This window comes from Microcaecilia unicolor, chromosome 7 (genome assembly GCF_901765095.1).
Source record: "Microcaecilia unicolor chromosome 7, aMicUni1.1, whole genome shotgun sequence".
NCBI lineage: Eukaryota > Metazoa > Chordata > Amphibia > Gymnophiona > Siphonopidae > Microcaecilia > Microcaecilia unicolor.
In genome coordinates this window covers 121,628,592-121,654,777 of record NC_044037.1, presented here as the reverse complement: position 1 = coordinate 121,654,777, position 26,186 = coordinate 121,628,592, and the positions used below count along the sequence as shown (strand labels likewise).

The following is a 26,186-nucleotide window of genomic DNA, read 5'->3' as shown; positions in this document are numbered from 1 at the left end:
TATCTTAATCCTATAATATGAAATACTGTCTATTAAAGCCCAGGGATCTAAAGAGAAAAAAAAAAAAAAAAAAAAAAGATACTTATATACTGCTATAAAATGAATCTCTCTATATAAAACACACCTCCAACGTTCTGAAGCCTCCACAAGTCCCAACGTTCTAAATGCATGGTGGTGAAACCAGGAATTCGCCCATGAGTGTTGGCCCGCCCGCCCGCCCCCCCCCCCCCATGTAAAACGTCATGACGTCGAGGGTGGACCAATGACAACCAACTGCATAGCGAACCCGTTACTAAGCGACGGAACGTGACATAAGACATCGCGGAACAATGAAAACCAGCAGCAACAGTTGCTACGCGACGTCAACAGCAACACTAAAAGGACCATATAGATCTCTGCTCTCCACACAAACAACAGACACGGAGGGCATATGAGGGAAGGAAAAAAAACAGCACACACACACTCTCTTACTCTTAACTGGCTATAATGAGCAACTGACCTGCCACTATCACAGGGACTGCTAGCACCTCTCTCTCTCACACACACATGACACAGAGGGGATGGAAGACAAGGAACAAATCGTTGGGTATGGAGGGGGCGGCAGGGGAGATAAGGCAAGAACTGCCTCAAATGTTTGTGCTGTGCTATGTACAATTATAATGCTGTCTTCATTTTGACCCTACCCTTTCACACTCACTTACACTGTCTGTATCTCACACGCACCCACACACATATACACACTCTCTCACACAGACACACAAACACGCCTCAAATGGTTCAGCTGTCCTATAAAATTTCACTGCTGTCTCTTCATTTTCACCCTACCTGTGCACACTCTCTTTCACACAGACACACACACACATACATATACACACTCTCACTCTCTCTATAGCCTTGCTAGCGCCAGTTTCATTTGTTTATGAAACGGGCCTTTTTTACTAGTATTGATATAATCCTTATTCAAGAAACTCACCTTAATTTTAATGATAATAACAAGCTGCATGACAGTCATTATGTAATAAGAGGCTTTTCTCCTGCTTCTAATATAATGGCATGTCCATATTACTCCGTAGATCCTTACAATCTAAAGTCATAAAACAAGTATGTGGTAATATTGGCAGATGGGTGTTATTAGATCTGGAAATCTCACATATCCGTCTTTCTATACTTAACATATATGCTCCTAACACCGATTCGCCTCAGTTTTTTAATGATATAACTTCTGAACTCATTAACATAGGTTCCACAAATATCATTGTCAGTGGTGATTTTAATGAAGTACAAGATCTAATATTAGGTAACTGTTCCCCTCGCAAATCTAATGCTTTACATAAAATTCAAGAACTCAAATCCACTCTAGGTCTCATTGATCCTTGGTGTCTACTCAGACCTAAGGAAAGGGATTATACTTTTTTTCCCCTACTCTAAATAGTAATCTATGCAAGAGAAGCTATCTGATCTCATCATCTCTGATTCCCCAAATTTGTAATGCTGAAATATTGGCTACAGCCCTCTCAGATCACTCACCTATACTTTTGATAAATGATCTAATAATTAAATCTCCATCAAAACCCATGTGGCGGTTTAATCCTGTCTTACTTAAAGATGAAATTTTTTTTACAATTTCTCAGAGAAAAAAAAAAAGAGAGGTGTGGTAGCCGTGTTAGTCCACTCTTAAAGGTTATCAATAGAAATCAAACAAAATCAAACAAAATTACTGATATTCCCATCCCCACCAGCATAGGAGCCGACTCTGTGGGTGCTGTGGGTGTTTGAGCACCACCAATATTGAGAAAATTCCTTGTATATGTCCAGGGAGGGGTTATTTCCATTGGGCTTAGCACCCCCAATAATTTTGAAAAGTTGGCTCCTATGCCCACCAGTGCTGGCCTTCCGACAGCCACCAAATTTAAAACACAAGCTGATCAGAAGTAAACTTCCAACACAGACGGAAAAAGAAAAGGGCACGTTTCCCTGTAACACAGCCAGCTGCAAACTATGCCAAAACATTTCACAAGACCCCAGAGTCATTCACAAAGGAAAAATATTAAACATAAAGGACTATTTTACATGCTCATCTTCCAATGTGGTATATATCATTCAGTGTAAAAAATGTAATGAAGGATGCTATATTGGAGAAACAGGCCAGATGCTTAAGACAAGATTCAATCTGCACAGACATCACATGAAAATAGCCGGTGCCAGTCAAGCCCCCACCCCTGTGGACCAACACTTCACAATACCAGAACACTGCACCAGTGATTTCACAGTAAGAATACTGAAAGGTAATTTTAAAACAATACAGGAACGTAAGACCTTTGAAATAAGAATGATTGCATATTTTGACACACAACAAACAGGACTTAATAAGGATCTGGGTTTTCTAACCCATTATAAACCATAAGCTGTATTTCTCTGTTTATTTCTCTGTTTATTACCCTCCTCTCACCTACCAACACCCACTCTGTCAGACTGTCAAAGTAATGCTTTGATGTTTCTCTTATATATACACTATCTGCTACCACATTTGCTTATTTCCGATCTGACAAAGAAGGGCAACCTTCGAAGGTTAATCAAGAAATGTATTAAGTTATGTCCAATAAAAAAGGTATCTTATTTTCTTTTCCATGTTTTATTTTGTTTGATTTCTATTGATAACCTTCAGAGAAAAAAATAATTGAATATCAATCTTTACATCCTTATTCTGATTACAAAACTCAACTTTTTATGCTGAAGGTAACAGAACTGATCATCTATTGGTATAATACCTCAAATCTAAAGTTAATAGGACCAGGAACTCACAAATAATTGATAATCTCATATTAATTTTTTTTTTTTTAGTTACATTTGTACCCCGCACTTTCCCACTCATGGCAGGCTCAATGCGGCTTACATATACAGGTACTTATTTGTACCTGGGGCAATGGAGGGGTTAAGTGACTTGCCCAGAGTCACAAGGAGCTGTGCCTGAAGTGGGAATCGAACTCAGTTCCTCAGTTCCCCAGGACCAGTCTACCACCCTAACCACTAGGCCACTCCATTAATGACTCTGAAATTGCCAATTTCAAATTTACTATAAAAATTTATACGCATCTGAAACTCATTTCTCCCCATCCGCTTTCCAAGATTTTGTTAAAAATATTAGACATCCCACAATCTCAAATTCTCAAAACTCCAAATTGGAGCAATCTATCTCCATCCCAGAAATTACAGAAGCCATTAAATCTTTACCTAAAAGGAAAATCTCCTGGTAATAATGGCTATGCAGCAGAATTTTATCAAGCTTTTACAGACTTAGCATCTAATTTACATCTCCTTTATCAATTATTAGACTTCAATCAACCATTATAGTTATACCTAAACTGGACAGAGATCATACCGAAGTAGGCAATTATAAACCTCTCTCTCTAATCAATATTGACAATAAAATCTAAGCAAAAATCCTTGCTCGTAGGCTTCAAAATATTCTTCCTTCCACAATACACAGGGATCAAAATGGCTTTACCCCGAAAAGATCGGCCTCAGATAACTCGAGATTTTTTTGGAACATCCTAGCTCAGACAATTTCTTGCAGTCTTTGGATGCTGAAAAAGCCTTCGACCACATCAAGTGGGATTACCTATTTCATGTACTACAATGGTTTAAATTCAGCCCCACATTTATCCATCTGATTAAACTTCTATATAGCAATCCTTTAGCAGCAGTTGCTGTTAATGGAACCACATCACAATTTTTCAATCTTAATAGAGGAACTAAACAAGGCTGCCGTCTCTCTCCTCTATTATTTAATATAGCCTTAGAACCTTTTGCATCAATGATTAGAGCACATTCTAATATCACTGGAGTCACTGTTGGTTCCGAATCCTATAAACTCTCCATTTATGCCAATATCTTAGTCTATACAAATGTAAACTATCAACTCATTTTCACCCTTATCAGGGTATAAAATCAATTGGGATAAATCAGCTGTCATGACTCTGTCTCCTCACATTCTTAAGCATCAACTAGCTCACCTACCATTTGCTTGGGAACCCATACAAATTAAGTATTTAGGGATCCAATATTCCAACCCTGTTGAAAAATCATTAAGCTTAATAAAAAATATCTTATTCTCTCTACTATCATCGCTAATCTTGGTCTCCATTATTTCTCATATGGAGGGGTAGAATTAAAGCAATCAAAATGGTTCTTGCTCCTAAATTGAACTACATATTTAGTATGACACCCCTCCCTTTTCCTCATAATCTTTATTAAAAAAATTAATACTCTGCTTAATAAATTCATCTGGAAACAAAAATCTCCCCGTATAGCCTTAAAAAAAACTAAAACTCCACAAATCTAAAGTTGGATTAGAACTTCCTGATTTTAAAACCTACCATACTGCTTTTGGACTCTCTCAAAATGTACTCTGGTTTACAGAGGGCCATAATGATGATATACCGAGATGGCTTTCATTTGAAGCCTCCCTAATACATCCATGCCCATTGTATCTCCTACCTCTTATGGATAAATTTAATTACCCCAAATCCCTGAAAATTCTTAAAGCATCAGCAGATTCCTTGAAAGAACTATGTATTATCACCAAACAAACTAGAATCTTTAAAAGAAAAACCACTGTGGTATTCCTCTCCTGTTTGATTCCTCTACCCTTAAACAATTGCAAAATGATTGGGAATCTAAGGGGATTTGGACATTATCTCAATTGTACACTGCAGAAACCTATTATCTCCCGATATTTTATTCAGATTGTATAATGTAACTAATTCCTTCTTTCCCCTGGAAATAAGTTTCCTCACTTTTAGCTCCCGATTACCCTATTTCTTCTCTCACCCGGGATTTATCAGATTTCTCAACATATTGTTTTGAATTACGTGCCCATGAAAGGGCATCTGCACTATATAAAAAAACTCTTGGAATCCTTGGTACAATGTATTCATGGAGAGAGTGGTGGATACTTGGAACGCTCTCCCACGGGAGGTGGTGGAGATGAAAACGGTAACGGATTTCAGAAATGTGTGGGATAAACATAAAGGAATCCTGTTCAGAAGGAATGGATCCTCAGAAGCTTAGCGGAGATTGGGTGGCAGCACTGGTGGTTGGGAGATGGGGCAAGTACTGGGTAGACTTCTACGGTCTGTGCCCTGAAAATGGTAGATAAAAAAATCAAGGTCAGGTATATATATAAAAGTAGTGCATATGAGTTTATCTTGTTGGGCAGACTGAATGGACCGTACAGGTCTTTTTCTGCCGTCACCTACTGTGTTACTAAATAAACTCTTTGAGGGAGAAAGACCCAAGTATAAATACATCGGAAATAGAATTGACTACATATTGATCAAAAACTTTACGTCCAACTAAATCAGCAGCTATTTCTCAGTCATCCTTCTTTGTACTTCACCGCGCATACTGGACTCCCAATAAAACTGACCAAAATCTCCAAATAACTCTCCAACTTCATGCTGGTCGTGTCACTCTGCTGAAGGATCTCTGTCACACAAGATCTTTTATTGTCCAAATGTACGAGCATACTGGAATTATATTTGGTCAAGAATCTCAAACATCTTTACGTTACCTTCAGATCTACATACATCCTATAACATTGTCATCCTTCTATCCTCCAGTTTGGAAATTTCTTTACCCAAATCAAACTATTCGGCATACTAATGGCTGTTGCTCTACATTTAATAATATGCAAATTGAAAGACAACACACTTCTAAACTATTACTTGCTTACAAAGAACACTCTGTGGAATCTGTTATGAATACCTGGGCTCTTTTAGATTCATTTTGTTCACTGCCCATAAATATAATGTCTTTTATATCTTGATCGTATGGCTATATATGTAATACTGCTCATTCTATCTGATGCATTGATATTTGCTTATGTATACCACAGACATGCTGTTAACTGTTTTATCTGTTATTTCTACTGCTTAAAAATCTCAATGAAAATATGGAAAGAAAAAGAAAAAGAAAATCATGAAGCCAAATTGTTTGAATGGGAAAAACACAAAGGGATCCTAGGAACCAACAAGGGACAAAAAAATCTTGGAGAAGAAAAAAAAATATTAAACATTTTTAAAAATCAACATCTACTATACTAAAATATGAAAATACCATCAAAAGCATGAAAGCCTACCATTAAAAATAGAACATATTACCAGTAGTAGCACTATGCCAACAGTTTAAGATGTCAAACCAGACGTTATCAAGCATAAACAATTAGACAGCACAAAGGCTTGACAAAAAAAAACCAAAAAACAAACACATTGTGCCCCATTTACTAAGCAGCGCTAAGGGCACGTTAGCATTTATGTGCTAAATGTTAAGTCACCCATTGGTGCAAAAACAGAAGAAAATTCTCTGCAAGATTACAGAATGCCAAACAAACAGCGAAGATGATTTAAAAAATGGACGATGCTCTAGATAAAAATCACTATTTATTGATTGATGAACAAGACTCGACACAGCTGTGTTTCACAGCCTACAAAGTCTGCATCAGGAGTCTGTAGTCCTTGAAGCTAGGAAGGCAATCTTCTGCTACAAGTAGTTCACACTGCACCGTAGTGGTGGAAGAACAGTCTCAGCCTGTTCACAGCCAATACCTTTAAATCAGAGTGGAAATTGTCCCGTTTTACACAGCAAGTGCAGCCAGAAATGTACATTAGCTAAAAAATAATGAATTCCTCCCCTACAATGCAGATCCTGAATTCTTTGCCTACAACAGCTTCCACTCCTGTCAGTCAGTGGAATCCCAAAAGGCCAGATGCTTCCAAGTCACTCACTCACAGTATCAGATCTGTGTCTCTGAAAGGCTGATGCTTTCAGTCTGTGCACCCTTGAAGCTCTTCTGCCCCAGCCGAGTTGCAATTTCTACTTTCTGCAAAGGGGTGCTCTACTGCAAGCTTCGCAAAGCTAGTCCTAAGGCTGATCCCTCCGGGGCACCATAATCAAGCCTCACTCACAGGGCCCCTAATTTTATGAAAAGAAGCTCATAGAACATAAAATCCTTATGATTGATATGGTTTATAATAGGGTTGCAATGCCAAGAAAGGATCTAGTAAAGGGTAAAGGGCCACTACAACAGACATCATGTTATGAGAATCAGGTGCTCAACATTCAGAGTTTCCATCTATTTATTTATTTATGGCATTTTATCCCACATTAAACATGAATTAGATTGGAACCTGGGAGAATTTAATTTAAAATCTTTTTTTTTTTCCTGGAAAAAGTAAATCATTGCCCCCACCAGGCTCTCTCCCTGGGTATAGCCAGCCCTGCAATTTGGAGGGGGGTGCAGAGGTGGACTTGGGCCCCAGTCCACCTCTGCGTGCCTTCCCCCCCCCCCCCCCAAATTGCAGGACTGGCTAAACCCAGGGAGCAGTCATTTATAATAACTAGAAATTTTTATCTCCCTAGCACTCCTTGATGTAATAAATGAGTGCTTCTTGGAGCAACTGGTCCAGGAACCAATGAGAGTGGGGGGAGCTCTTTTGAATCTAAGCCTTAGTGGAATGCGGGGAACAGTACAAGAGGTAATGGTGTTGGATCTGCTGGGAAACTGATCATAACGTGATTAAATTTGAGCGACGTCACTAAGCAAATCTACTGTAGCAGCTTTTAATTTTCAAAAAGGGCAACTATGACACAATGAGGAACATGGTTAAAAAGAAGCTAAACGGATCGTCCGCAAAGGTTAGAACTTTTAAATTGGGCGTGGATGTTGTTTAAAAATACCATCTTGGAAGCCCTGACTAGATGTTTTCCATGTATTAACCAAGGTGTAAAAAAAGAGCAAGCCAGCATGGATAAAAGGTGAGGTGAAAGAACATCACTCAAAAAAATGGAAAAAGAAACTGAATGATGTAAATAAGAAGCAACATAAGCACTGTCAGGCCAGATGCAAAGCATTGTTAAAGAAGGCTAAAAGAGAATATGCTGAAAAACTTGCCACAGAGACGAAAAACTCATAGTAACACTTTTTTCATTTATATCAAAAACAGAAAGCTTGTAAAGGAATCTGTGGGAATCTCAGGAAGGAGCAAAAGGAGCACTCAGGGAGGACAAGGCCATAGTGGAAAGACTGAATGAATTCTTTGCTTCAGTCTTTATGGAAGAAGATGCAAGAGATCTACCTATACTTGAAATGGTTTCAGAGGCAACGATGCGAAGGAACTGAAAGAAATCTCAGTGAACTTGCAAGATGTACTAAGCCAAATTGTCAAGTTAACAAGTGATAATTACCTGGACCGGATAGTACACACCCCAGGGTATAAACATGAAATACCTGAAGACTGGAGTGTGGTCGATGTAATGACAATTTAAAAGAGTTCCAGGGGTCATCTAGGAAATTACAGACTGGTCAGCCTGACTTCTGTGCCAGGCAAAATAGTGGAAGCTATTATAAAGAATGAAATTATGGAGCATGTAGACAAACATGGTTTAATGGGACAGAGTCAGAATGGATTCAGTCAAGGGAGGTCTTGCCTCACCAATTTGCTTCAATTTTTTGACGGCATGAATAAACATGTGGATAAAGGTGAGCCAATTGATGTGTATCTAGATTTTCAGAAATCTTTTGACAAAACTACCTCATTAGAGATTCCTCAGAAAATTAAGAAGTCATAGGATAGGAGGCAATGTCCTTCTGTGGATTAAGAATTGGTTATTGGACAGAAAACAGAGGGTAGGGTTAAATGGCTATTTTTCTCAATGGAGTAGGTTGAATAGTGGAGTGCTTCAGGGATCTGTACTGGGACAGTGGCTATTTAACTTTTATAAATGATCTGTAAATTGGAACGAGTGAGGTGATTAAATATGAAGATGACACGAAACTATTCGAAGTTGTCAAAATGCATATGGATTGTGAAAAGTTAGGAAAGTGGAAGACTGGGCATCCAAATGGCAGATGAAATTTGATGTAGACAAATGCAAAGTGATGTACATTGGCAAGAATAATCTGAATCATAGTTATCTGATTCTAGGGCCCACTTTAGGAGTCAGCACTCAGGAAAAAGACCTAGGTGTCATTGTAGACAATACGCTGAAATCTTCTGCCCAGTGTGTGGCGGTGGCGGCCAAAAAAGCAAACAGGATGTTATAAGGAGAGGGATACAAACTAAGACCAGAAATGTTATAAATGCCTCTGTATCGCTCCATGGTGCGACCTCACCTTGAGTATTGTGTTCAATTCTCATCGTATCTCCAAAAAAAAAAAAAAAAAGACACAGCGGAATTAGAAAAAGTTCAAAGAAGAGTGACCAAAATGATAAAGGGAATGGGGAACTGCTCCCATATGAGGAAAGGCTAGAGGTTAGGGCTCTTCAGCTTGAAAGAGAGACTGCTGAGTGGGGATATTACTGAGGTCTACAAAATCCTGAGTGGTGTGGAGCAGATGGAGGTGAATTGATTTTTCACTCATTCAAAAATGAGACAGACCAGGGAACACTCAATGAAATTGCATGGAAATAACAAATAGGAGGAAATATTTTTTCACTCAAAGAATAGTTAAGCTCTGGAACTCATTGCCAGAGGATGTGGTAACAGCGGTTAGAATATCTAGATTTAAAAAAGGTTTGGACAAGTTTCTGGAGGAAAAGTCCATTGTCGTTTATTGAGAGAGGCTGAGAAGGCTAGGGCTTTTCAGCTTGGAGAAGAGACGGCTGAGGGGAGATATGATAGAAGTGTATAAAATAATGAGTGGAATGGATCGGGTGGATGTGAAGCGACTGTTCACGCTATCCAAAAATACTAGGACTAGAGGGCATGAGTTGAAGCTACAGTGTGGTAAATTTAAAACGAATCGGAGAAAATTTTTCTTCACCCAACGTGTAATTAGACTCTGGAATTCGTTGCCGGAGAACGTGGTACGGGCGGTTAGCTTGACGGAGTTTAAAAAGGGGTTAGATAGATTCCTAAAGGACAAGTCCATAGACCGCTATTAAATGGACTTGGAAAAATTCCGCATTTTTAGGTATAACTTGTCTGGAATGTTTTTACGTTTGGGGAGCGTGCCAGAAGCCCTTGACCTGGATTGGCCACTGTCGGTGACAGGATGCTGGGCTAGATGGACCTTTGGTCTTTCCCAGTATGGCACTACTTATGTACTTATGTACTTATGAGATGGACATGGGGGAAGCCACTGCTTGCCCTGGGATTGGTAGCATGGAATGGTGCTACTAATAGGGTTTCTGCCAGGTACTTGTGACCTGGATTGGCCACTGGACTAAATGGACCATTGGTCAGACCCAGTATGGCTATTCTTATGTTCTTAATATAATTTGAGGGTGGTCAATGTAGCGCTAATTTTTAAAAAGAGTTCCAGAGGTGACTGAGGAAGTTACAGACCGGTGAGCCCAATGTCAGTGCCAGGCAAAACTGTATAAGGAAAGGGAAATGGGACTCGATACACTGCTTTTCTGTGGTTTTTGAAACTAAATTCAAAGTGGTTTATACAGGTACTTATTTGTACCTGGGGCAATGGAGGGTTAAGTGACTTGACCAGAGTTGCAAGGAGCTGCAGTGGGAATCAAACTCAGTTCTTCAGGATCTTGCTGCACTAACCACTAGGCTACTCCACCACTACTATAAACAAAATAATTACTGAGTATATACAAAGGCATGGATTAATGAGACGTGGAGGGGCATAATCGAAAGGGATGCCCAAGTTTTGTTGAGGACATCCTCGCAAAAGGTCCCGATGGAGGGGCAGGAAAACCCGTACTATCGAAACAAGATGGACGTCCATCTTTTGTTTCGATAATACGGTTGGGGACATCCAAATCTTGAAATTTAGGTCATCCTTAGAGATGGTCGTCCCTAGACTTGGTCTTTTCTGATTTTCGGTGATAATGGAAACCAAGGATGACCATCTCAGAAACGACTAAATGCAAGCCCTTTGGTCATGGGAGGAGCCAGCATTTGCAGTGCACTGGTCCCCCTGACATGCCAGGACACCAACCGGACACTGCAGTGGACTTCATAAATTGCTCCCAGGTACATAGCTCCCTTACCTTGTGTGCTGAGCCCACCAAAACCACCCCAAAACCCTCTACCCACAACTGTACACCATTACCATAGCCCTTATGGGTGAAGGGGGGCGCCTAGATGTGGGTACAGTGGGTTTGTGGTGGGTTTTGGAGGGCTCGCTGTTTCCTACACAAATATAGGAAGGGGGATGGGCCTGGGTCCACCTGCATCCACTAAAACTGCTCCAGGTACCTGCATATTGCTGTCATGGACCCGATTATGACATCTGAGGCTGGCACAAAATATTTTTAAAGATGTTTTTTGAGGGTGGGAGGGAGTTAGTGACCACTGCGGGAGTAAGGGTAGGTCATCCCCGATTCTCTCCGGTGGTCATCTGGTCAGTTCGGGCACCTTTTTGTGCCTTGGTCGTAAGAAAAACAGAATCAGGTGAAGTCATCCAAGTGCTCATCAGGGACGCCCTTTTTTTCCCCATTATGGGTTGAGGACGTCCATGTGTTAGGCAAGCCCAAGTCCCGCCTTTGCTATGCCTCCGATACGCCCCCTTGAACTTTGGCTGTCCCTGCGACGGAAAGCAGTTGGGGACGTCCAAAATCAGCTTTTGATTATACCGATTTGGACGACCCTGGGAGAAGGACGCCCATCTTCCGATTTGTGTCGAAAGATGGGCGTCCTTCTCTTTCGAAAATGAGCCTGACAGCCAACATGGATTTAGTCAAAGGAAATCTTGTCTCACCAATCTACTACATTTCTTTGAAGGGATGAATAAATATGTGGATAAAGCTGAGCTGGTCGATATTGAGGCATATTTTCAAAGCACTTTGGGAGGCTAAGTTCCATAGGTTTCTATGGAACTTTGGGAGCTAAGTGCTTTGAAAATGAGCCCCTACGTGTATCTGGATTTTAAAAAGGCATTTGACAAAGTACCCCATAAATGACATTCCCGAGGAAATTAGACAGTCATGGGATAGGAGGTAGTGTTCTATTGTGGATTGTGTGCAGCCCCTACTTACCTCTCTACCCTCATCTACCCTTACATTCCTACCCGCAACCTCCGCTCTCAAGACAAATCCCTCCTTTCAGTACCCTTCTCCACCACCGCCAACTCCAGGCTCCGCCCTTTCTGCCTCGCCTCACCCCCATGCCTGGAATAAACTCCCTGAGCCCATACACCAGGCCCCCTCCCTGCCCATCTTCAAAGCCTTGCTCAAAGCCCACCTCTTCAATGTCGCCTTCGGCACCTAACCACCATACCTCTATTCAGGAAATCTAGACTGCCCCAACTTGACATTTCGCCCATTAGATTGTAAGCTCCTTTGAGCAGGGACTGTCCTTTTTTGTTAAACTGTACAACGCTGTGTAACTCTAGTAGCGCTCTAGAAATGTTAAGTAGTAGTAGTAGTAGGTAGTGTTCTATTGTGGATTAAGAACGGATTAAAAAAAAAAAAAAAAAGAGAAAACAGAGTATTGTTAAATGGTTAGTATTCTGAATGGAGAAAGGTAGATAGTGGGGTTCCTCAGGGGTCTGGGCTGGGACTACAGCTTTTGAACATTTCTAAAATGATCTAGAGATAGGAATAACTAGTGAAGTAATTAAATTTGCTGACGACACAAATTTATTCAGAGTTATTAAATTGCAAGAGGACCTCCTTATGAGACTGGGAGACTGGGCATCCCAATGGCAGATGAAGTTTAATGTAAGCAAGTGCAAAGTGATGCATGTAGGAAAGAAGAACCCAAATTATAGCTACATGATGCAAAGTTCCACATTAGGAATCACTACCCAAGAAAAGGATCCAGATGTTATCGTTGATGTGTTATTGAAACCCTCTGCTCAGTGTGCAGTGACAGCTATGAAAGCAAATAGAATATTAGAAATATTAAGAAAGGAACAGAAAGCAAAAAAATTAGAATGTCATGCCTTTGTATCGCTCCATGGTGCAATCACACCTCAAATACTGTGTGCAGTTCTGGTCACCGCATTTCACAGAGATAAAGCAGAATTAGAAAAAGGTACAGAAAAAGGGTGACAAAAATGGTAAAGGGGATGGAACGACTTCCCTATGAGGAAAGGCTAAAGTGGCTAGGGCTCTTCAGCTTGGAGAAGAGACAGTTGAGAGGAGATATAATAGAGGTATATAAAATACTGAGCGGAGTGGAATGGGTAGACATGAATCGCTTGATTACTCTTTCCAAAAATAATAGGACTAGGGGGGCACATAATGAAGCTATTAAATCAGTGGTTCCCAAAACTTCCCAAACCTGGTCCAGGAGGTACCCCAGCCAGTCAGGTTTTACCTCCACTGCATGCAGATCTCTCTCATGAATATTCATTGTGGATATCCTGAAAACCTGACTGGCTAGGGTCCATCCAGGACCAGAGGTTTGGGAACCTGTGTATTAAGTATTAAATGTAAAACAAACCAGAGAAAATATTTCATCACCCAATGTGTAATTAAGCTCTGGAATTTGTTGCCAGAGACTGTGGTAAAAGTAGTTTAGCTTAAAAGAGTTTTTAAGGTTTGGATAATTTCCCAAAAGAAAAAAGTCCATAAGCCATTATTAAGATGGACTTGGGAAAATCCACTGCTTATTTCTAGGATAAGCAGCATATAATCTGTAATACTGTTTTGGGATCTTGCCAGGTACTCGTGACCTGGATTGGGGACTTGGGTCTGTCCCAGTACAGCAATACTTATGTTCTTATGTAGAATTGTAGGCGATAAAGAGATGAGGTGCAGATAGGCTGCTTTATGGATTGATGGTCTTTCCTTATTCATAAGATACTTTTAATCAAAAGCACTGCACACAATTAAAAAGGAGTAAGAGAAAAAACATGGCAATTTTCCCTTGCTTCTCTTAGAGTAGGGGTTCTCAATGTCAGTTCTCAAGGACTACAACCCAGTTGGGTTTTCAAGATTTTCCCAATGAATGGGCATGAGATCTATTTGCATGCACAGCCTCCACTGTGTACAAATAAGTCTCATGCATATTCATTGGAGAAATCTGTGGCACACAATACAACAGAGAATATTTCTGTATCTTTATGCCACATTTTCTTGACCGCACAATTTACAGAATAATCACTTGACACCGACACTTCCCTATAGTTCCCCTAAAACTCAGAGCTGTAATTCGGACCAGTTGGTCCTTTGCCTGCATGTTCCTATATCCTTTTGTACAAAGCAAGAAGAAAAGAAAGAGATTAAAATGATGGAAAGAGTAAGCTAGACAGCAGACAATAAAAGGTAGGAGAGCAAAAAAGTAATGTTAGATAAAAGCAAATAATGTTACTGTTGTAGACCTATGATCCTATGCTGGAACTGGTAAGAACAGGCAACAGTGTGAACAAGAGAAGATGGTGCATGCTCAGAGAAAAAGAAGTAAACCCAAAGAATGTAAGATGGCCTGGAGACAGGGACAAAAAGCATAGTAAAGGAGGAAAGGATGCTAGGCCAGAATCCAGATATTGTAGGGACTACAGTATGCACTCGCAGTGGACCCTCCCAGTGATGCACATTCTAGCTCAAAACAGGAAGTCTGAGTTGCTGCTACAAGGACCACAAGCTTGTGCCATCTCTCAATTTTTCTCAATGCTAGACTGCTGCTGCTGTGCACTAAGGTGGCAAGGAGGGAGTATGGGAAACAACATAACATGAGGACAGGTTTTACTTATTTAGGCACACCTTTTTCATTGGTAGCTCAAGGTGAGTTATATTTAGTTACACAAGGTATTTCCCTATCCCAGAGAACTTAGTATTGTAAACTGCCTTGATTAAAACTTTCTTTGTTGAATGTGCAGTCTAGCAAGTCCTTGTAAACATTAAACAATCTAAATAGGACCTTATGGCTCATCCAGTTTTCTCACCCATACCACATGTTCAGGGAAGGAGATTAAAGGGCTCTAATTAAATTTGTTTTTGATCCTTATAAAAAAACAACCCACAAACCTCTTAAGGGTCTTTCTCATCCTGAAGGGTCCACATAGAACCCCGTTTTATTTGATAGACAAGACTTGAGACAGAACAGTAGAAGGACAAGACTTGAGACAGAACAGTAGAAGGAAACCTGATGAATCACCTCCCGTGTTGATGCGCAGAATGGGGGGCAGGGGTTCTCAACCCACTACCTGGGTGGGACACACCAAGCCAGTCTGGCTTTCATGATATTCACAATTAATATGCATGAAATACATTTGCATACAATGGAGACGATGCATGGGAAAATTATGTCCTCGCCTGATTTTCTTTAGTGCCAAAGGATCAGTCCCTCATCAACCAGCAAGTGGAGATAGAGAGCCCTCTAAAACTGTACTATATGTAGCCCTGGACAGACAGCTCAAGCCCAGTATTCACTAGCCAAGCAGTAAGAGTGACAGAGAAGAAAATCTCCTGCCTCTCACAGCCAGCATAGAACAAAACAATAACCAAGAAACCCTCAACCAACAAAAAACTAGTGCCTTAGATCATCAAAACCAAAACTATGTACAATGTCGAAGACAGCAGAAAGAGGGAGAGATTCTGGACTGATCCTTTGGGACTAAAGGAAAGAAAATTTCAAGTGAGGACCTAATTGTCCCTTCCATAGTGTCATAAAGGATCAGTCCAGACAACAGGGATGTAGAAAGCAACCCTTAATGAATGTGGGACCGACACACCACAGAGGCAAGAACCCTGGCTCCAAAGGAGGTGTCTGCCCTAGCACCAACATCAAGTCTGTAAATGATTAGCAAAGGTGTGAGAATATGCCTAGGTAGCCGATTGGCAAATGTCCTCCAAAGAGACCACCTGGGCTTCCGCAAGGGATGTGGCAAAGGAGACCAAGTAGAGTGAGCTCGCAGCCGCAGTGGGGGCTGCTTGCCCACCAGGATATAAGCCACCGAGATAGCAGCAACAGTTGCCTTAGAAGCCTGAAGCCCTATCCTGGGACCTGAGAATAGAACAAACAGATGATCCGACTGACAGAAGTCATTGGTAACCTTGAGGTAGCACAAAAGAGCATGCTTAATATCCAGTAAATGCAGAGAAGCATAATCCAAACCATAGTTCTCATGCAAAAAGGACGGGAAAAACAGTGTCTAATTAAGATGACAAGTGGAGACAACTTTGGGCATAAAGGAAGGCACTGAGCGACTAGAAACCCCCGCCTGCGAAAACTGCAGAAAGGGATCCCTGCACAAGGAGGACTGGAGCGCAGATATTCTCCTCGCAGAGGACAAGGCAATCTGAAAAACTGTTTTCAAGGTAAGATCCTTAACTGTGTATGTAGCCAGCAGCTCAAATGGAGGGCACTGCAGCACCCGGAGAACTAGATGAATGTCCCATGGCAGACACACCTATCTAAGCGGAGGACAGAGATGCGAGACCCCTTTCAGGAACCGGACCACATCCTTATTGGGACGAACGTTGCACACAAGCCCTGTAGAAGGCCAAAGCCGCCGCCTGAACCTTAAGTATGTTGAGGGCCAAGCCCTGCTTCAGACCCTCCTGAAAGAAGGCCAAAATATGAGCCACGGAAGCCTGAAACAGAGAAATACTGCGCTGGGCCACCTAGCCCTCAAAAGGTCCTCCAGACCCTCGCATAGGCCATAGAAGTGGAGCGCTCATTGGCCCAGAGCAAGGTAGCTATGACTGTCTGAATTGCCCTTCTCAGACGTGACCTTTCAAGAGCCAAGCTGTAAGACCAAAGAGGGAGGGATCCTCCATGAGAATTGGTCCATGATGGAGCAGCCCCCTCTGTAAAGGAAGTGGCAGAAGGATAGCTATTTGAAGATGGGTGAGGTCGGCATACCACGGATGCCTGGACCAGTCTGGGGCAACAAGAATCATCATCCCAGGTGATTCACAATCCTTCGCACAACTCTGCTGACCATCGGCCAGGGGGGAAAACACATATAGCATGCCCTCCAATGGCCACTGCTGAACCAGTGCATCGATTCCCCAGGAACCTAGCTCCCTTCTATGGCTGAAAAAGCCATTCAGCTGTGCGTTGGCCCTAGATGCCATCAGATCAAAAACTGGAGCCCCCCACCAGGCCACTATCCAGTCGAAGACCTCCTGATCAATCTGCCACTCCCCCGGATCGAGGGAGACTTGGCTGGGGTAGTCGGCCTCTGTATTGAGAATCCCAGCTATGTGAGTGGCCGACAACAGGGGAATGCTGTCCTCTGCTCATTGAAAAAGAAAACTGGTCTCCTGAGCAAAGTGGGGGGGGGGGGGAGGGGAACTCCTGATCCCCCCCTGCCTGTTGCCATTATATTGTCCAAGAAACTCCGAACCGGCTGACCCCGAGTGGAATGGAACGGGTCGATGTGGAGCATCTGTTTACGCTTTCCAAAAATACTAGGACAAGGGGGCATGTGATGAAGCTGCAATGTGGTAAATTGAAAACGAATCAGAGGAAATTTTTCTTCACTCAACGTGTAGTTAAACTCTGGAATTCGCCGCCAGAAAAGGTGGTTAAGGCTGTTAACTTAGTGGACTTTAATAGGAAGGATGTGGCTGAGTGTTGCCTTCCATCTGGTTAGGATTTTCCTATTGAACTCTGGCATTCTATAAATTATATCAAAATATCTATCTTTATATTGAGTTTTGAATACCATTGCAAGGGATGAGGCTGTAGAAAACATAACAAACCATATACACAAAAACCATTATAACACAAGTTAGCCAGCCTCCAACTACTACACATCCCCTCCGGACTCACGATACCCCCCCCCTTTTTTTTTTTTGTTAACAAGGCAGCACAAATAATCCTAAACATCCAAGTCATTGAGTATGATGGAACGCACTGGCGTTCTATAAATTATAATTGTTTTTAAATGTTAATGTTTTATTTATGCTGTAAAGCACTTTGTACTATATAGTTTAAGTAGTATACTAAGTTTAATAAACAAAATTAGTAAATTAAAGGTGCAGAGAAAGAATGGCTTTGAAGTATTTTCCAGGTTTTAAGAGGAGCTGCCAAGAGTTGGCAAACCAAAGGAAGAGCTTCTTGATAAAGGATCCCTAGAGTACCAGGAAGAGGAGTCCTAAAGGATGAGCCAAAGAATCAGAGCAGGAAGAAGGGGAGAGTACAGAAGAAATAACCAGCGTCTTGTATTTTTCTGCTTTCTGTCCTTTTTTTGTCTTTATGTGTGAAGCACAACAGAAGAATTACTTCCATTTTCTTGATTCAACCAATATAGTATTGCAATTACATAACCTGGAGCAGGCACTGGATTTCTTTTTATTAATTGGGAGCTCAGGAAGAAAGGGCAAGGGACATAAAAGGTTCAATGTCTTAGTTCAGATATGTTGGGGGCCCATTGGGAGCTCAGGAAGAAAGGACAAGGGACATAAAATGTTCAATGTCTTAGTTCAGATATTAGATATGTTGGGGGCCCAGGGCAGAAAACTGTGAGAGGCTCCCAAGCCTGCCAGCAGGCTATACCTTCTTTAGCTTTGACCAGACTTGGGACAACATGTGACACAGAGGCCCAGGGCACTTTTCCTAATTGCTCTCCCTCAGCACCAGGCCTATGTCAAGACTTGGAGCCATATGGTAACCCTAGTCAAGACCCTCGGAGGTCAGGCCTCCAACCCACAGGTACTTAGAGCTACCATACCCAGCCCACTGAAGGTCCAGCTATCTATATAAAAGTGATAGCTATTGCTTTTTTGCTGGACTAACCTATCTTGACTAGCTTCCAGGAACTAATACTTCTCAGAGCAGAATAAGAGAAAAATATTAGTAGAAAATACTTGAATCACAGCAATTTAATTATAGGTTGAAGGGGAAAAGGCTGGGGGAGGGTGGCGGCAGGTAAAAATTGATTGGTGAGAGGTGTCAGGCAGTAAATTTATATATCTCATAATGAGTTAAAAGAGATTAACAAAGACCTGGGCTTTTCTGTCAGTTCTGAAGTTCATGATCATTTTAACTTCATATTAAGCATCCAGGTCATAAAGGTCTTTGATGTGTGGGCCCTTCATTGACAGTTTACACTGACATTTACAGGTTTTTGCAAAGGTGAAAAATGGTTTAAATTTCAAGAAACAACTGTAGGCCCATGATACCAGTTACAAGCAGTAGAACGTGGGACAGGGATGGGGACAGAGACTGTGGAGAGTTTGTCCCCATGTCATTTTCTACTTTGAAACCTGTTAATGAACTGGACTGTTATTTATGATTGAGTGAAGCAGATAATGGTATTTTTATTTTTTGGAAAAACAAGCAAACATGCTGGCTACAACTAGCAAATTTGCATGGTGAATCCTGTACATTCTTGCTACCAGCACATCTCTAAGATGACATCTTCTATTGCAGGAAGGACTATGGAAGACAGGAGAGCTAGACTGAATCTTGAGATTTTTTAATCTGTGGATGAATGTCATTAACAAGTCATAACAGTGCTTCATAGGGCATATTTCTCCTCCACTAGAGCATACAGAACGGGTTGCATTTTGTACCCTGTGGAGACAAACAAAGCAGATCAATCAGTGATATGGTTCAATATTTTCAGCGATTCGCCCGAAACAGACTGTGTTTTGCCCACAAAAGCACCCTGCTGGTTTTTTACGTTTCAATCTCATGTCCTCCTTGGACTATTAGCCCCTGACGCAGCCCTTGTGGGCGAAACACAGTCTGTGCCGGGCGAATCTCTGAAAATAAAGTTTTGAACCATATCACTGATTGATCTGCTTTGTTTGTCTCCACGTTGGATTTTGCGGATCGCTTGCCATCTTGTTTCTTAGGACCATTTTTGTACCTTGTGGACATTTTAACAGGGTGGATTAAGATTAAGATTCCTTGGGGTAGTAGAAGTCAGCTATTGTTGGGGTTGGATGGTGGGGTTATTGTTGTTGCTTGTTGTTTTCTATTTGTGATTTATAAACAACAGTTGCACAGAATACTGTTCCTTTCTATACTTAAAAAATATTTTCATATAATAAGAGTTTGAGGCTTCTGCAGATGAGGACTGAGCCCACTGGGATGGGACGAGGGGGGGAGGGGGCCAGAGACAAACTTTGTCCCTGTGTCATTCTCTAACAAGCAGCCAAGCAGGAGGCAAAGCTGAAGTTTAAAAATCCTGCTTGTGGCTCAAGTCACAGACCAAAACCAATCAGGCTGGTTTAACAATAACCTTAACACATTAACAGATGCATGGACAGGCCCTATGGTCTTGACTGTCACCTATGATTCTAGGTCCCTACTTCCCAGGAATTGAAGAAATACAAATAGTGAACCAAGCTCCAACCTGCTTATTCTCAGTCATATTACTGTATATTTTCTTTTACTAAAGGGAATGAAACTCAGTACTCTCAGACAAAAAGACTTGAATTTCATAAATTAGAAAAAGATGAGTGTTGGCATGAATTCAACCCAAGCAGCCTTTGCACAGGCAACCAGAAAAGGAGGGGATCCACTTTACAATTCCTTCTGTATCTTTTAAGGTGAATGTCATTGCTCTGGGGTCCCTTTCTGATATTTTGCTTGGGGCTCTTGATTAGAAGTTCAACCAACGCGAGTTTGGGAGAATAGGGAAATGGGAAGTTTGTTGTCTGGGTTCAGTTACACACGGTTGCTGAATCCCCCACATACTTAGCATGTCACACCCCTTGAGAGGAGTTTGCCCTAATCGTGCCATACAGCAATGCCGTGCTATTGTTCCTTCCTCTTTAGGGATCAGCTTGTTAAAAAAAAAAAAAGAGGAATTTATGCTGAAGGCCAAAACTGCTGGGGATGTGGGCAGCTGAATTCTGAGCTCGGTATTTCACTCAGACTACCCTTTTTAATTCCAAGCCTTCCTCGCCTCCCACCAGAAGGCCACAGTTATGACAATTTGTTTTAATAAGATAACAAACGCCGCCAATTAAGTTGCAGTATCTCCTTGTATGACAGACAGATCCCATTCAAAGACGCACAAAGTGAAAGCACCAAAAATAAGAGACAGGCATAAGAAAAGAGACAGCTAAGCAGGCACCTACCTGAATCCCCAATGATGAGAAGTTTGAATAAGTGATCATAATCCTTGGCGGCCATTCCAGGAGTTCAGGAGCTGATCCAGAAAGGAAGGAAATCTGTCTCTGAACAGCCAAGAGACTGCGGGGGTCTGGAATGAGCCCAAATCCTTAACAGCCCCTCTCCCAGAGAAACAAAAAAGCCATTTTTTTGCTTACTCTCCCGTTGTTTCTCAACATGAAAAAATGATGGCAACAAAAAAAATAAATGCTCAAAAAATCTACACCAGCTGCTGCTGTTCTAGTGGAGTCCTTAACGACCCATGTCACGGGGCTCTTGGGCTCCTTGTTCCTTCAGCAAAAATTAAACCAATAAAGACTTTTCACAGCGATGTCATTTTAAAAGTAAAGAAAAGAATAAAGTTGTCTCCTCTTCCTTTTCTTTCTAGCCTAGGGGAGGAGTTTTGGAGTCGTTTCCTTTCCCAGAACAGCCAGAATAATTATTTCTTCCAGCAAAGCATTCTCCGCTAGTTCTGGTCACAAACCAATCTTTGGCTCCCTGAACAATAAAAGCACAGATTTCACAAATTTGTTCCTCTTTCTTGTTTCTCTCAGTTTCCCTCCTCCCTCATAGATACCGCAACCTTTAGTTGCTCCAAATCCGGTTGGCTTAATCCATAAAGGCAGCCTCAATTCTAGTCGTCTTCTCTTTCTGAACAAAACAGGAAGAATAAAACAATTTAAAAAAAACACACATGTAAAGCTTCAAATGTTGTGTTCTCTCTCCTTCCTTCGCTTCCTTAACTAGATGCCCCTAGATCTGAGATTAACCACTCGTGTTTCTCAACTAGTTCATAGCAAAAAGCTACAGCTCGATCTTGATTCTTGATGTCTCCATTCTCTGAGTATGTGTTTGGGATCCGCCCTGGCTCCCTCCTATGCTCCGATTGCTGTATTATTTCACTGGTGGCTGCCTTTTGCTTGTCTTTATTGGCTGAGAGGAGGCTGCAGGATTTGCCTCCTTATTAGAGATAACCTTGCTATGTCCCTCCTACAAGAGCTAATCCCCCTTGCCATGTGAACCGATGCCCATTCACAGAACAAAATTTGCCACCTAATCCTGCTCTGCACACAGGAGCCGGTTTAGCTTCTTCTCTTTAGTAAATGATTAATCCTGACTTCATTCTTAAAGGTTTATTTATAATCTATCCAGAAGGTTAGGGTAAATAATTGTAAGCGGTTTTTGGCACTTTTAAGGGCTGGACTGGAGTAGCCTAGTGGTTAGTACTTGGCTGACAACCAGAGAAGCCCAGTTTAAATTCCAAAGTTTGTCCTTGTGACCTTGGGCATGTCACTTAACTCTCTGCCGTAGGTCCTCAATGGCTGCTGCAGAAAACTACTGCATGTAGCAGTGCATGGTTAACAAGCAGTGTACAAAAACATTAATGGGCAAATGATACAGAGATGTAACATAGTAACATAGTAAATGACTGCAGAAAAAGACCTGCATGGTCCATCCAGTCTGCCCAACAAGACAAACTCATATGTGCTACTTTTTGTGTATACCCTACTGTTGCAAAATAACTCTCCTCTCGTGTGTCTGGGCAAAAAACCTTTATTTGGGAGTCAATCCCCTTCTTATATACTCTATGAATATTCATGGATATTACATGTATTATCATTACTATTGGTTACATTTTGCTTACACAACCATGATCATGCATTGCTTACAAGAACAACTCTACATGAACAGCTCGTGAACCTGCTCAGGAATGTACAAACATCACCTGCTATTCTGCTACTTTCTCAGGAAAGAACAAAAACATCACATGCTAGATTCTCAGGAATATACAAAACATCATCTGCTGCCTGTATCCAAATACATTCTATCTACATCTCCACCTTTTTTTTTTTTTTTTTTTTTTTTTTTTTTAATGAAATCTCCGTGGTGTGCCAGCTGGAGATGGAGGTGGAGATGTTTGTAATAGCTTATAAACATATTGAGCAGAGTGACGTGTTGGAGCGAATGGACGAGGAAAACATAAAGAAAAAAGGTTAGGAATGCATTGTATACAACAGCAAAAAATAGTGAAAACAAAAATACCAATGACTAAATACTGGATAATAGGGCGGAGCCAGGTCCAAGGGATCCATTGCCACAATTGATCCCATACATCAGAGAGTAGGTTATTATGAATAGTAATATGAGTAGTTAAATTCCGTAGGAAAGCTAATTGTTTGTCAATGGCCTTTGAGTTGTCAGATAAATTAAAACAGCACATGTCCTGAAACTCTTCGCAACCATGATGGTTAAGTAATAAAAGATAATCAATGGCTGCTCGATTTTGTAAAACTCCATGACGTAATTGCTGTTGCTCAGCATTAAGTAAACTAATAGCAGTGGAGGTTGCATTGATTGATTTAATTGCCCAACAGGCTAATTCACGAATATTTTTTGCATTTGCCGCTGCCAATGCAGGGACACCTATTAATGAAAATGCAAGTGCCAGATATTCAGTTTGACTCAGAAATTTAACATTATCATTGCAATTGGCAGCAAGGGTCATACGCTTGGATCGCATATGTGAGGAGTTAGAAAATAAAATATGTTTACTGGGAAGTACCATAGTGAGTCGACTTAGACAGCATGTAGTACCATCAGATATATTAGCTGGAATATAATTAAAGGTATACATTCCACATGACCAAAACCAGCCAGGGGGTAAATGAGTAAATTTATAAATATATGAAACATTTTCGTAGGAGCTACAATTTAACAAAGTTGGTCCAAAATTAACACAATTTGATCGGGTACAATTAACCATACGAGCACATGTCATATTGATACTAGCTATTTGATTGGTTCTCACATGCATTGCCAAAGTAGGCGGCAACAGGGTTTGTGTTCCCCAATTATGGTATTCATAAGAAGCATTTCGATAGGATGAATTAACAGGAAGCTGTGAATAAAACCAAGTATCATTTTGCATATCTTTAGGATCATGACATACTGGAATCAGGCAAGTTGCCAAAACTTCTCCAACTGCCTTTTGATGAGAAAGACAGAAATCAGTTTGGTTCAGTGAAATTGCAAACGCTTCCCAAATATTTTTTGTGGGAAGTAATTGTGACTGTCCACAAGGTATGTACAAACAACAACACAGTAGAAGCAATGTAATGGAATTAGCATTAAGCGCTGCAATAATAGCCACTACGAAGTTATCATCAGTCTTTTCAATATGAGCTTTTTCTAAAGTCTCTGTAGCTTGTTGACTCAAGGCTTTAATTTGTCCCCAAGTAACAGGAGCATTAGGTTGACGAGTCACTGACCGTTTGCGTGTTTGCATCTGCGGTCCTTGAAGGGTGAGTGTGAAATTGGGAATTGGGTTGTGAAGACCTTGATGCCACGACATGAGGTTTCACCCACTTTGCTGGAATCCACACCGGGCCAGAATCTGTTTGAACAGCAGCGTAACCACGACCCCAGGTAAGGAGAGGCACAGGGGAACTCCACTGATCAGAAGGTAGTTGTCGGTATATGACCAAAGGACGAGATAAAGGTGGGGCAGGAGTACGAAAATGTTGTTCAAATCTGGAAGAAAAAGTTTTTGTAGCAGGATTATTGATGAGATTGAGATGATTCAGTGTGTAAAGGATTTGTGCTAAGCATTCATCAATGCTTACTCTATGACGGAGAATACCGTCTTTTTTTGTAGTCAGATTACTTAAAGCAGTTTTCAGTGTGCGATTAGCACGTTCAACAATAGCTTGACCAGTGGAGTTATAGGGGATACCAAAAAGGTGCTCAATATGCCAGAGGGTCAGGAACTCCTGTAAGGAGGTGGAAGTATAAGCAGGGGCATTGTCTGTCTTGAGAGTTTTAGGAACACCCATGACCGCAAAAGCTTGGAGAAGATGAGAGCGGACATGAGATGTAGTTTCCCCTTTTTGTGCAGTGACCCACAAAAATCCAGAATGAGTATCAACAACCACATGAAGCTTAGACCATTGACCAAAAGGGGGAAAGTGAGTAACGTCCATTTGCCAGAGGCTATTAACTTCCAGACCACGAGGATTAACTCCAGGAAAAAAGGTAGTAGGAGCTGAAAAGGAACATTGTGGACAATTTTTGATAATAGCTCTAGCTTCTTCTAAAGAAATTTGAAACTGGCGAGCTAGGCTAGGTGCATTTTGATGATGAAGTTCATGACTGCAGTGTGCTGTGGAGAAAAATTGAAGATGGCGATCCGCTCGAGCATTCCCTTCAGACAGACCACCAGGAAAAGGTTGATGACTGCGGATATGACCTATAAAGAGAGAAGAAAGGCGATTCTCCAAGTAACCTTGGAGGGTTAACAGTAAAGCATAAAAAGAGGCATCCATATAATGATATACCAAAAGTTGAGGGAAATAGGCACGAAATGGTTGCAAGGCTTGATGAACATAGTATTGACAAATAGTGGGTGAATTTAACATTCCCTGGGGCAAAACTTTCCAACAATACCTAGTAGTAGGGTGTGCATTATTGTAAACAGGTACAGTAAAAGCAAAGTATTTATAATCTTTTTCCTGGAGAGGAATTGAAAAAAAACAATCCTTCAGATCTATAATAGCTAATTGATAATCATAAGGAATCAAATTAGGATTTGGAATACCACATTGTAACGGGCCCATTGGTTCTAAAATCGCATTAATAGCTCGTAGGTCATGTAAAAATCTCCATTTTCCGGATTTTTTCTTGATCACAAATACCGGAGTATTATATGGAGAATTGGTAGGCTCAATGTGATTTAATTGTAATTGTTCTTCCACCAATTGATGTAAAATCAACAGTTTTTCTCTGGTAATCGGCCACTGCTCTACCCAAACAGGTTTGTCAGTTTTCCATTCCAAAGGAAGAGAAAAAGACATATTTATGAACTGTTAATCAGGTAGGATCAATGATGCATCTAATTGTTCCAAAAGGTCACGACCCCATAAATTAAAGGGTACTTGTAAAATACAGGGCTTAATATGTCCTAGAACCTTGGTATCGTTAGGATATGTAATAGATAACCATTGAGAACTTTGGGAGGCTGACTGAGTTCCCCCTATTCCTGTCACATGTGAAGTATCTTCAATGGGCCATTCCACAGGCCATTGTTTATAAGCTATGACAGAAACATCCGCCCCGGTATCTAATATACCAACAAAGGGCTTTTGTTGCAATAAAAATTGAGCAGTGGGTCGTGCATTAGAAACCGGTTTTAAAACTGCACT

General features: G+C 41.1%; 1 protein-coding gene across 3 annotated transcripts in view; it reads right to left on the bottom strand.

Moving 5' to 3' along the window:
* The window catches only part of LOC115473783 (ras-related protein Rab-35-like), an 81,760-nt gene extending 59,786 nt beyond the window's left edge, over positions 1-21,974 (bottom strand). The window contains exons 1-2 of one of the 3 annotated variants that reach the window (XM_030208879.1): positions 21,572-21,966; positions 20,955-21,486 (exon numbers count right to left, since the gene is read on the bottom strand). In XM_030208879.1, the coding sequence (XP_030064739.1) occupies positions 20,955-21,009 (55 nt within the window). In that variant the 5' untranslated portion in view covers positions 21,010-21,486; positions 21,572-21,966. Of the gene's footprint in view, positions 1-20,954 lie in introns of all 3 variants that reach the window. The other 2 variants (XM_030208880.1, XM_030208878.1) reach the window with 2 other exon arrangements.
* Between the last annotated feature and the right edge of the window lie 4,212 nt (positions 21,975-26,186).